Here is a 12,063-nt window from a genome sequence, read left to right as displayed (position 1 = left end):
TCATATTTGTTTGGCAAGGTTTTAAGCCGGATGTCCTTCCTGACGCAACCCTCTGCATTTATCCAGGCTTGGGACCAGCCTACAGTTTGCACTGGCTTGTGCCCCCCATGGGGCTGCATTCCATAGGGCTGCATTATGTACCATTTCAATAACATGATCAATAATTATTTTGCTTTTGAATCTAACTTTTTTTAATAGAGTTTGGTCTGTTAAAAAAATCAACAACAATCCTGTCCTAGGTCATCTTGATATGATTGAAAATGAGGATTTGCCCTGAATGCACTCTCAAGATAGACTATAACAGCAAGTATTATTGAAACACACACACACACACACACACACGACTTGATGCTTACCACGCGTCTGTATTGGTCAAATGAGATTTTCTGAAAGCCAAACACATTTGTTATATAACAAAGGGAAAATGTAATTGTTCCACAGACAACTAACTGATCAACTACAGGGTGTTGGGCAATAACAATAACTGTAATTTCTAGACAATTAAAGGAAACGTATGGGAATTGTGTTGGCTACATTTCCCTATGTGGACTGTAATTGTACATAGACTGGAATTTACACGATTGTAGTTTACACAGAAGATTGTCACACTCATCATCATTATGAAAAGAAATCTGAAAGAAAAGGGACAAAACAAAGTGAATAAATTAGTGTGAGCAGAAAAAGTGTAGGTGTTAAACATTTTCCTTGGAAAAAGTGTGGGCCTTGCAACACCCGCATCCCCCACACATGATACCTCTGCTTGGCTCTACCTGCTTCAATTTAGGGTGGTTCAGATTTTCGCCTCAAAACTACTAGTTGTTAACGCCTCTTAGGTCACTTGTATTGAATGTGCATTAACACAGTCAGAACAAGACACGTGAACAAATAACAATAATGGAGTCTTTTTTTTATTCTACATTTGAACTCTTAAGTTCGAAACAGAGAGATTTGCAATTAAAAGTTACCTAAAAGACACAATCACGATTAGCTTTAAAGTAATATCATCTGAATTCTAAATATTAATTTTAAAAGACAACACATCAACATGACTGCAAATTTGGTCTGTTGTATGAAAGCAATCTTTAGAAGAAAAAAAGCAGACTCTAAATAAAAAGTACTTAAATGATGGAGGGGGGCACAATCTCTTCATCAGCGCTACCAGGGGGCCACGTAGTACTGTGCACTTCCAAAGCAGATATATGACAAAAATGCCATTTTAAATAAGGGTAAAATATGTACATGTCTTTTTTTAAACCAATGTGAAAAAAGTATGTTAATACAGTTATCAAATACATGTATAAAATGTCTACTATTCAACAACAAAGGGTTTAAATAATCACATCGTGTGATGGTCCTCAGAACTGTGAGGCTGACGCTCTAACCAGTCGCCCACCGTGCCGCAAATTTAAAATATAATAATAATAATAGTAATTTTAAAAAAAATCTGGTAGCACATAGGTGCACTCCCTCTTAAACTGGCATGTGGCTGTGTTCAGGAGTAACCAATCACATTCAAACTCAAATGGGAGTCCACACACACCTGCCAGGCTGCCACCATTTTATGTGTCCTAAAACACATGGATCCCGCACAGAAGCAATTTTACTTTATTCACTGAAATGACTGAATGAAGATGTGTGTGTGTGTGTGTGTGTATACGCACGTGTGTGCACGTGCATGATGCGTGCTGAGCGAGTGAGAGAGACTACAGAACGTACCCCCGAAGATGCATGTTTAACAGTTACTTATGACCTTAAAATAAAGCTAATGTTGGCATACACACAGCCAAAACCAAAATATCTGCAACTGACTGCAGTGTCTTCTTTTTTTTTTTTTTTTTTTTAATCCTGTTCAGCTTCATGGCCTTGCAGAATGATGGATCTACAGACCCTTTCCAAAAAGTTTTGAATATCATGGAAAATTTTATTTCCATAATCCCATTCAAAAAGTTAAACTTTCATAAATTATAGATTCAGGGCCCACAATTTAAACAATTTCAAATATTTGTTTTATTTTTACATAATTTGGGCTTCCAGCTCATAAAACCCACAAAATCAGGAATTCGAAAAATTAGAACACTGTGAAGAAATTATTTACTTCTCCGTTTTTGTAGAAAAAAAGAAGAAATTAGGGTCACATTAAAACAATCAAAATATGGTACTTTCAAAACAAAACGTTAATCTTCAATATTTGGTTGGGAATCCCTTTGCTTTAATCACTGCCGCGATGCGCTGTGGCATTGAGGCAATCAGCCTGTGGCATTGCCTGGGAATTATGGAAGCCCAGATTTTCTTGACGCTTGCTGTCAGTTCTTTGGTTTTGGGTCTGGTGCCCCTCATTATCCTCTTGATAAAACCCCATAGATTCTCAATGGGGTTTAGATCCAGCGATCTGGCCAGTCAAGCACTGTGATGGCATGGGCATCAAACCAGGTTTTGGTGCTTCTGGCGGTATGGGAAGGGGCCAGGTCCTGCTGGAAGATGAAATCTGCATCTCCATACAGATCCTCAGCAGAAGGAATCATCAAGTCCTCTAAAACATTCTGGTAGACTGTTGCGGTAAACTTGGATTTAAGAAAGCAGAGTTTACCAACACCTGCACTGGACATTGCACCCCAAATCATGACAGACTGTGGCTATTTCACACTGGACCTCAAGCAGCTTGGGTTCTGCTCTTCACCAGTCTTCCTCCAAACCCTTGGACATTGATTCCCGAATGAACGGCACACTTTACTTTCACTGCAAAAGAGGACCTTGGACCACTGGCCAACAGTCCAGTCCTTCTTCGCCTTGGCCCAGTTGAGACGCTTCCTATGTTGGCTCAGGCTCAGAAGTGGCTTGCCCAGAGGAACCCAACAGTTGTAGCCCATCTCTCGGATATGTCTGAATGTGGTGGTTTTTGAAGCTGTGACTCCCGCCTCATTCCACTCTTTCTGGATCTCTGCTAGATTCTTGAATTTTCTCTGTTTGATGATCCGCTGAAGCCCAAGGTCATCTTTTGCTGGTGCATCTTCTCCTGCCACATTTTGTCCTTCCACTAGACTTTCAATTGATAAGCTTGGACACAGCACTCTGGGAACAGCCAGCCTCCTTAGCTATGAACTTTTATAGCTTACCCATCCTATGGAGGGTATCAAAGATGGCCAGAAGACCAGTTGTCAAGACTGCAGTCTTCCCCATATTGAACCCAACTGAGACAATTGAACCAAACTGAAGCCATTCAATAACACCTGTGGAAACCTGTGCAGGTGCTTTGAGTTTGTAGATGAGTAGTGTGTGACACTCAGTTTAAAACATTTATGGCCTGCAAAATTTGGGCTGATTTCTTCACAGTATTAAATTTTTTTGAATTCCCGATTCGTGGGTTTTATGAGCTGGAAGCCCAAATTATGTAAAAATAAACAAATAAATACTTGAAATTGTTTAAATTGTGGACCCTGAATCTATAATATATGAAAGTTTAACTTTTTGAATGGAGTTATGGAAATAAATAAACCTTTCCATGGTATTCAAATTTTTTGGGAAAGGGTCTGTATATGCTTTTGTACTGGAATGGTTTTGCTATGCAACAGGGGAGATTGAAATACTCCCTCTGCTTATTTTTATTATTGTTATTTTTATTATTCTGATGTTTATTGAAAATGGAGCTGGACAGAAAAGGGTTTTAGGGGACAGAGAGGGATAGAATGGACAAGGGGACTAGGGGGTCGCGCCACCCAGGGAATTGTTTTCCCCCAATATGAGTTGCTTTGATTGGCCTTGTGTGCGGTCATGTGGCCTTGTGCAATTTGATTGGTGAAATGGATTCAAATGACACTACAGGATGTCCTCGAGTTACGACGCACTCGACCTACAACGTTTTGACTTTACGACACCCGTGCCTCGGCCGCCATTTTGTCCCCAGCACCATAGTGTTTCTGCTTAGCTAGTGCATAGTGCTTGTCTGTGTTTGTGTGGCGGGAGTATCTTTCCCTTTTTTGCCCTCCTTTTTTCACACTCTCAGCAGTAATGGTAAGTACAGCATCTTATTTTTTTATTGTAATGTATTTTAGTTTCCTTATACGAAGTGTTAACCTTTCGTGCTACGGTCACGGTCGGGAGACGCAGGGGTTAACTCCCTTCTCTCTTTGCACAGCTGAGCTGGGTGGCGGCAACAATAAAGGCACGAAGCACCGATTTGCTGCTTTAATGGCTTTATTAGCTCCTCTGCACATTTAACGTCAACGGGTCTGCCGCTAATCGCTACTCTTCCCCGGTCGCTGTCACTACACTTGCTACTGTACACACTCACACCGGCGCGCACTCCTTCCTCCTTTGCAGTCCCGCCGGACGACGCCTGCGCAGTCCCGTCTCACTCACACATCGACGCACACGCCCACACACACTGAGCTTACTGTCACAATCACGTGGGACACTACCCGTAACGGGAAGTATTTCGACTTAAATTTCGACTTTAACGGTGAAATCCGACTTACGCGGAAAATTGTGTTATGTCGCCAGCGTAGGAACGGAACTCCTTTGTAAATCGAGGACTTCCTGTAGTGATCACTTTGGATTGGTGCAGTGGCATGTTGATCACTGTAATGGAGTAAAAGTACTGTTTCTTCTGAACTACTCAAGAAAAAGTAAAAAATGATGAACTACTCTGACAAGTTTGTGGAATTACATACCTGTTGCACTTGGTTTTCATGAAATCCTGACTGTCAGTTGTATGCAATACAGTTACGTTCCAATCAGTACGATTGCATGCTAAATTATGCTAAGTGTAACCTGGTTTCTCAGCAGATATGTAAGATGCAAGTGTGCTCTTCCTGTTAACAGTGCAAACGAGTCTTTGTGATTCCCTAGCACCTCCCAAAAAAAAAAAAAAAAAAAACAATCATGGCTGACACCAAGCAAACTAGGTACGATGGTTTGCCTGGAGGCCACCAGTTGCCTCACTCACTTACACGCTTACGTTGTAAGTGAATGGGTGAGTGGGAGGAAGACCACGTGAGTGGCTGAGTCACGGACAAAGTGAGTGAGTGAGTGAGTGAGTGAAGAGTGAAGAGTGAAGACTGACCTTGTTACCTCATCTGTGTTGGGATCAATAAGGCGGTCCGGACCATTATCCAAAGCACTATGAGTACGACGCTGGACACATATAGAAAAACATTGTTGTGCAAAATGTACATTTTCAAACATGGCATGTCACTCATAATCTATTTATATTCAAAACACACACGAAGACACTTACCGGTGGCCTGTTCACAATCCAGTAAGCTCTCTCCTGGCAATCGAACACCACACGATCTGACTTATTTCTTTCTCTACCAGCTCTAATACACATGAAAAAACAATTGGTAACAGTGTTATAGTAGGAGCTAAACTTTCAATATTTTATCATTCTTTGTCCCCCATCAATCTGTGTTGTATTTAAACAAATTGAACGACACTAATTGAAAATAAGTAAATGATGGCATCACATACTTGTACTGCTCAGTGGCCTGCATCACGATAAAGTCCCACTTGTGGTATAGCCATTTATGCAGGTGGTTGTACTGCGCCTGATTTGAAAACAAATGTAGGAAGTTAAAAAGTTACCCCTTGTTGTGAACCATTACATTAATAAAGTGTAAAATCCTGAACATCAGACAAGAAGCTTCCTCATTTGCGACAATTGGTGCCAATTCCTTCTCAAATGTGGCCACTTTGTAATTACTTGAATCCAGTGCACGTAGATATGAGCCACATTAAAAACAATCAACTCACGAAACCTCATGACTTGCCATAAACAACATAAGACACAATGCTTATCAAATACTACGTTATGCCTAAAATAAGGAAGTTGCTTTCTACACTGTTACCTGTTCATAGGGTTCCATCATGCCTTTCTTGCGGATGTTTATTTTTGCCAGGTAAATGGCTAGGAAAATAATCAGAAAATATTTTAAAATATTATTTTTATTATTCTAAACAATATACATTGCATAATATAGACACATTTTGCTAAATAATTACATTCCTGACATAAAAATATAATTCACGTTTTATTCAGGTAACTTAAGTCAAGCCCCTAAATGAGCTGCAACTTTCAACATAAAGTATTAAGTGCACTCACCGTAGTCAGTGTCATCTGCAACCCATTTCTGTGTAGGCCAAAAGTATGGGGTCTAGAAATGTAAACATTGACAATAAAAAGAGAAGGTTGTCAGTTAGTATGCACAGTTGCACACAATCTGGCTACCACATACTTTGTTGCATCCATTTTATTCACACCTCTCTGTGAAGTTGTAGTTTACACACACTGAGTGTAATAATTTGACCTTGGGCCAAATTATGTTATATGTTATATGTATGTTAATGTTATATTATGTGAGCTGTCTAGCACGCCCGCGACCCTCGTGAGGAAAAGCAGTACAGAAATGGATGGATGGATGGATGAGTGTAGTTGAAGCCAAATTAATTGAGCAACTTAGAGCAGACTTGACTTGCCAAGTACCCACCTAAATATAAACAAACACTTTTATAAAGACACTTAACTGATAGATAAATAGACAGACACCACCGAATGTTTTTTCACCGACAAGATTGATATAAAACTTTATTGTCCGTCAGATAGTTACAGTACTACATCACAAGACACGTGACAAGGCTAAAAATAAACTAGCTTTTGGATCGGTACACGACGGCGACATGGAGTAAATGTCTTTTGTGGAACCGAGCGTCATTGATCGGATCGGCGAATTATGACATTAAAGTGGATCAGCATAAAATGTTAATTATCGGTCGATACTGATCACGCCGATTAGATCAGTGTAAAGTCTCTATAGAAGTTAACGTAGGTAATAAACGTAGATGTTTAATTGACTTTATGAGTAGCGGTGATTAACTACTTTTTACTTGCTTGTCAGTTAAGATAATTCAAATGTGAAATACACTGGGCGCATCTGCAGCTCAAATTCACATTACACCTTTGTAATCTGGCATTAAACACTAAAGGTTTTATACTTTTCACATTTCAGTATTAATAGTAGTTCACTTAATTTTACACACGAGACCATTAATAATGTTAACAAAATAAATGCCTGTGCACTAAGTAAAAGTTGTAGGATGGCAACCTTTTGAGCCTGAAACACTGCAGATTATTTTCGGACGGGAAACTTTGATTTATTTTGTTCAAATGTAAACATTTATTTTAAATTATGCATCTGCAGCATGTTAAGCGTGAAGTCTATTAAGTTTGTGCTCCTAACTGACACAAACCCTCGACAAACACTAACACATTTAAACCCATCCATTCTCTACACCACTCGTCCTTTTCAGGGTCTCGGGCGCTGGAGCCTATCCCAGTTTACTTCGGGCGAAAGGCAGACTACACCCTGAACAGGTCGCCAGTCAGTCACAGGGCACACATAGAGTCAGACAACCATCCAGACTCCCATTCACACGCCGTCACTAAGTGGGGAATGTACCACAACACCATCAGCAAACACATTTACAAAGATCATAAATGGAGCAGTAAAAGCATCATTCGGGACTTCTGTACTCGAACTGTTCCCACTCTCAATCAATTTTAGCCTGTAGGGCAATACTGTCAATATTGACATCAATGCTAAACAACAGTAATAAAACGCTCTTCTTCTTTTCTGCTGGTTTGATTTATAAAAGTATTTTTAAAGCCCTATTTACCCATGCTTGCTCGTTCCTTTATGGTGGACACCAATAAAAACCCCGTATACATTTCACATGTTTACCTACCTGGAACCGGTAAAGGCTGCTGTCATTGCACATCACCAGCTTCTTGTGGTTCTGCAGGGCATAGATGTAATTGTAGGCCACTAGCATGGTGCCAAAGGTCTGCGCTTCTACAAGACAAACAGCAGAAGACAGGGAGTGACAATTTTTTATCAAAAGATGTGGTGTCCTTGGATATGGCGGCCTTTTTTTTTTTTAAATAGCAGACATATTGCCAAATTGAAGTATTTTTATTAATACAATTACCTTCTGTGGTGAACGCCATCTTGTTAGCAATCCATGCAATGATGTCTTTACCTGTTTGGAGACAGGTAATAACTGTAATACTAAACAAGAACAAATACAGTGAACACAGTGAAACACATTCTTCACTGGAAAATGTCTATGTGGAGTTGATGCTCACTGTGCTTGCATGAGTTTTCTCTGGTTACTACGGCTTCCTTCCACATCCCAAAAACATGTTTCTTGGGTTAATTGAAGACTCTAAAGTACCCATATGTGTGAATGGTGGTTATGCTATGTGCCCTGCGATTTACTGGCGATCAGTGCAGGGTGTATCCCAACTCTCACCACAAGTCCACTGCGATAGGCTCCAGTTATATGCGACTCTAATGAGAATAAGTGGTATATAAAATGGATGGATGATATGAGCATAATCCATCCAACCAGCAGGGTTTATCACACAGAATATTTGTCCCTTTTTTAGTGGATAGTTGAGTAAAAATGTTTAATTCTTTTGTGACAGTAGCATACAACGGTGACTGTATGGTAAAGTATTGACACACATTCACACTGTCCTGAAAATTAATGAATGAAAATTGCTTTTTTTTGTGTGTGAAAAGGGTGTCTTGAACTTGTGCGGGGTCATGAAATCTCAAGACTAGGCAAAACACCCAAGAACGACTGAGAACAATATGCTGAAGCCCTGATCATTGACTCCCTCCAGCAGTTTATCAACAAAAGAACCAGAAAAAAATACAGTACCATCATTTTTGTTTTGTTTTTTAAAATTATTTTGTTGGACGACAAAAAAAAAAGAAAAAAAGCCTGATTTTCATCAAATTATTTACATTTTTCTTTCATAATGGAAGGGTATCAACAATCTAATCTATGTGTTTGGATAAAATTGATTTAATGATAGCTGTAGATCATTCATCTTATTTTGAGTTTCTTATGAACTATGTATACTTGGGCTCGATTGCCTCAGTGGATTTAGCTGGAATTCAACAACATGCAGAAATAGAAAAAGGCAATAATTAATCAGCTTTTACTCTTTTCCATGTGAAAATTGGTTTATCCACAGGAGGTACTAAATCCATCATTTTTGGATGACAATGTGTGGCCATGTGACGTGTGGCTAGATTAACCTTTCACCCTGGTCTTTGACCAGATTAAAAACCCAGTTTGGCTTCTAAAGATCTGTCCAGATCTCATCCAATTGTGCGCTTCCTTATTTAGCCTGTGGTAGGAGCTTAGACAGCCACGACAGATTGTGTTCCCTCACATCTTGTTAGAATGCAATCGGGAAAGGTGATTGAGATTATATTTTTTTCCATCCATCCATTTTCTGTACCCTTTATCCTCACTAGGGTTGAGGGCGTGCTGGAGCCTATCCCAGCTATCTCCTCGCAAGAGGCAGGGCACACCCTGAACTGGTCGCCAGCCAATCGCAGGGAACATATAAGCAAACAACCATTTGCACTCACATTCACACCTACGGGGAATTTAGAGTCTTCAATCTACCTATCACGCATATTTTTGGGATGTGGCAGGAAACCGGAGTACCCGGAGAAAACCCACGCAGCCACGGGGAGATCATGCAAACTCCACACAGGCGGGGCTGGGATTTGCAGCCCCGTCCTCAGAACTTTGAAGCAGATGCGCTAACCAGTCGTCCACCGTACTGCCTATATTTTTTTCTTCTTGTAAATTTATCTTTCTTGCTCAAAATAACAGACAATATGATGCAATAGTTTTAACAAGACAATGTACAAGGGAAATACCAATGCTTACTATATGATGCAGAACCGAGAAAACCATGAAGAGATTATGCAGTCAGGCACTGACAAAGTAGCTGTCATCGTCCTGTGAGTGTATACTTTAAGTTATAATAATTTTGATATGCTATTATCTTGTCTTAATTTACTTCTAAAATAACATCTTTTACAAGCTGGAAAGTAAAATGTTTGTGCTTTACTTGACCAAATGCCTGTACTGTTATTGTGCCTGTTATGGTGAGGATTATGGATTTATTGCCCTGATTGTATTCTTCCAAACAGCTTTTAATTCAGATTTTAGTCAACAATCCCATTAATGATCTACATTGTATATTTTTACAAAAAAAAAATATACAATTACACTATTCAGATCCCTCCACTTAACACCAATGCAAATGTAGATTTTGATGATGATCTAACTCCCCCTGCATCTACCTCTTAATTCGTACATCTATAGAAGGTTATGCTGCCCAATATTAGTTCTTTAAATTAGTTGAGTGTTGTATTTAAGTCTATATTTATATATTTTTTTCAATCTTATTTTATGTAGTTAGAGATAGACTAAAGTTAAACTTTTGGTATCTTACCAGCAATGACATGTGGAATGGTGGTGACGTTGAGTTTCTGTTCAGAGCTTTTAAGCCCACTTTTTGGGTCCTGCATCTCAACCACAATGGCATCCAACTGTAAATGGCAGCCACACGGATTCATATAATGACAATAAATCAGAGCACAGTCCAACATGTTTCACAAGGAAAAGAGAACACTTATTTTGAGGGTGAGTTGAGATCGTTTTAAATTTGACGGCCAAGAAAATATTTCAAATCTGATTCCTGGCTAAATACATCCATCCATCTTTTTTCTGTGCCGCTTCTCCTCAGGGTCGCGGGTGTGCTGGGGCCTATCCCAGCTGTCATCGGGCAGGAGGCGGAGTACACCCTGAACTGGTTTCCAGCCAATCGCAGGGCACATACAAACAAACAACCATTCGCACTCACAGTCACACCTACGGGCAACTTAGAATCTCCAATTAATGCATGTTTTTGGGATGTGAGAGGAAACCAGAGTGCCTGGAGAAAACCCACACAGGCACAGGGAGAACATGCAAACTCCACACAGGCGGGGCCGGGGATTGAACCCAGGTCCTCAGAACTGTGAGGCTGACGCTCTAACCAATTGTCCAACCGTGCCGCCTGGATAAATACACTGCAGACTAAATCATCAAGTAATATTTTATTACTTGATTGACTCAAGGCAATTTATTATTTAATTGTATTTCTGGGAAACAAAATGAAAATGTTGACACTTTTAGAAGAACACATTTTAACCAGGAAATAAGCACCATACTGTAGATTAACTGAATAATGATTATATACAGGTACAGTACCTTTTTGAGACAGTGCAGACGTGGCCGAAAATGTTGTCCTCGGTCTGGACGGGCGGTTCTGATTGTCATATTTGTTGATGAAGAAAAAGACTTCTTTGACAAGTATTGTAGAAATTTCACAGCAATAAATTGAAATGATGTCTTTAAGTGTATGTATGCAGTAGATAACACACTCGATAACACACTCGTCCTGCGTGGGGATTGTTCGACAGAAGGGGAGGAAGGATTTAGCAAGCAATAAGCTGCATCAAGTACACACTCTACAAGTACACTACACTCTACACTCAACCCTCCTGCTTGTCAGAACAGTTCTTCTAAGAATTATGTAGACACAAGAGAAACCTGATATTAGATGGTTTTGTGTTTTTGATGGTGATGCATAGAGATGTATGCCAATGTCAATAACAACTTGTCAATGAACATTACTGTTGATTTGGAACCAGTGTTAGCAACCATAAAAACATGTTATAGGGTAAAAGAGATACAGTATAATAATTAAATAAAATATCTAAAGATAGAAGCTTTTGAAACCTTTCTTAAAAAAGGCCTCACCAAATGTGATTTTCCCCAAACTACATACAATTGGGTGTTTTTGTTCCTTCAAACCTAACCCTATTGTTTGGGGACAGGTTAGAAAACTAAAGGTAGAGGAAAGCCAAGTGCAGAAACATTGACAAAAGTGTAGGCGGAAAGATTTTACTGTCAAAAAGTACAAACATTTGGAGGCAGGAACAATATTAAGTGGCATAGCAACAAAATATTACAATACTTTCTATCATAGTTCACATTTTATAATTTGTTCTCAATATTGTATGACAGATGGATCGTGGTTGTGGACCACCTGATTGTGGGGGCTAAAAAGTATCTAAGTAGTAAAATTCGGAGTCACGTAAACCCACCAATTAAATATTGAAATTAAATTCAGTCTTCTGGCTCGTTTTCCAT

General features: G+C 39.5%; 1 protein-coding gene across 2 annotated transcripts in view; it reads right to left on the bottom strand.

Moving 5' to 3' along the window:
• The window catches only part of rgs9a (regulator of G protein signaling 9a), a 28,853-nt gene extending 17,513 nt beyond the window's left edge, over window positions 1-11,340 (bottom strand). Inside the window, exons 1-11 of one of the 2 annotated variants that reach the window (XM_061701262.1) lie at window positions 11,119-11,340; window positions 10,319-10,415; window positions 7,981-8,031; window positions 7,738-7,844; window positions 6,098-6,149; window positions 5,844-5,902; window positions 5,467-5,543; window positions 5,234-5,315; window positions 5,060-5,130; window positions 578-632; window positions 357-386 (exon numbers count right to left, since the gene is read on the bottom strand). In XM_061701262.1, the coding sequence (XP_061557246.1) occupies window positions 357-386; window positions 578-632; window positions 5,060-5,130; window positions 5,234-5,315; window positions 5,467-5,543; window positions 5,844-5,902; window positions 6,098-6,149; window positions 7,738-7,844; window positions 7,981-8,031; window positions 10,319-10,415; window positions 11,119-11,187 (750 nt within the window). In that variant the 5' untranslated portion in view covers window positions 11,188-11,340. The remainder of the gene's footprint in view (window positions 1-356; window positions 387-577; window positions 633-5,059; window positions 5,131-5,233; window positions 5,316-5,466; window positions 5,544-5,843; window positions 5,903-6,097; window positions 6,150-7,737; window positions 7,845-7,980; window positions 8,032-10,318; window positions 10,416-11,118) is intronic. The other variant, XM_061701263.1, reaches the window with a different exon arrangement.
• Window positions 11,341-12,063: the final 723 nt, after the last annotated feature.

Source organism: Phycodurus eques, chromosome 16 (assembly GCF_024500275.1).
Source record: "Phycodurus eques isolate BA_2022a chromosome 16, UOR_Pequ_1.1, whole genome shotgun sequence".
NCBI lineage: Eukaryota > Metazoa > Chordata > Actinopteri > Syngnathiformes > Syngnathidae > Phycodurus > Phycodurus eques.
Note: the sequence above shows the minus strand (reverse complement) of the source record. Positions and strands in the feature narration are given on the sequence as shown.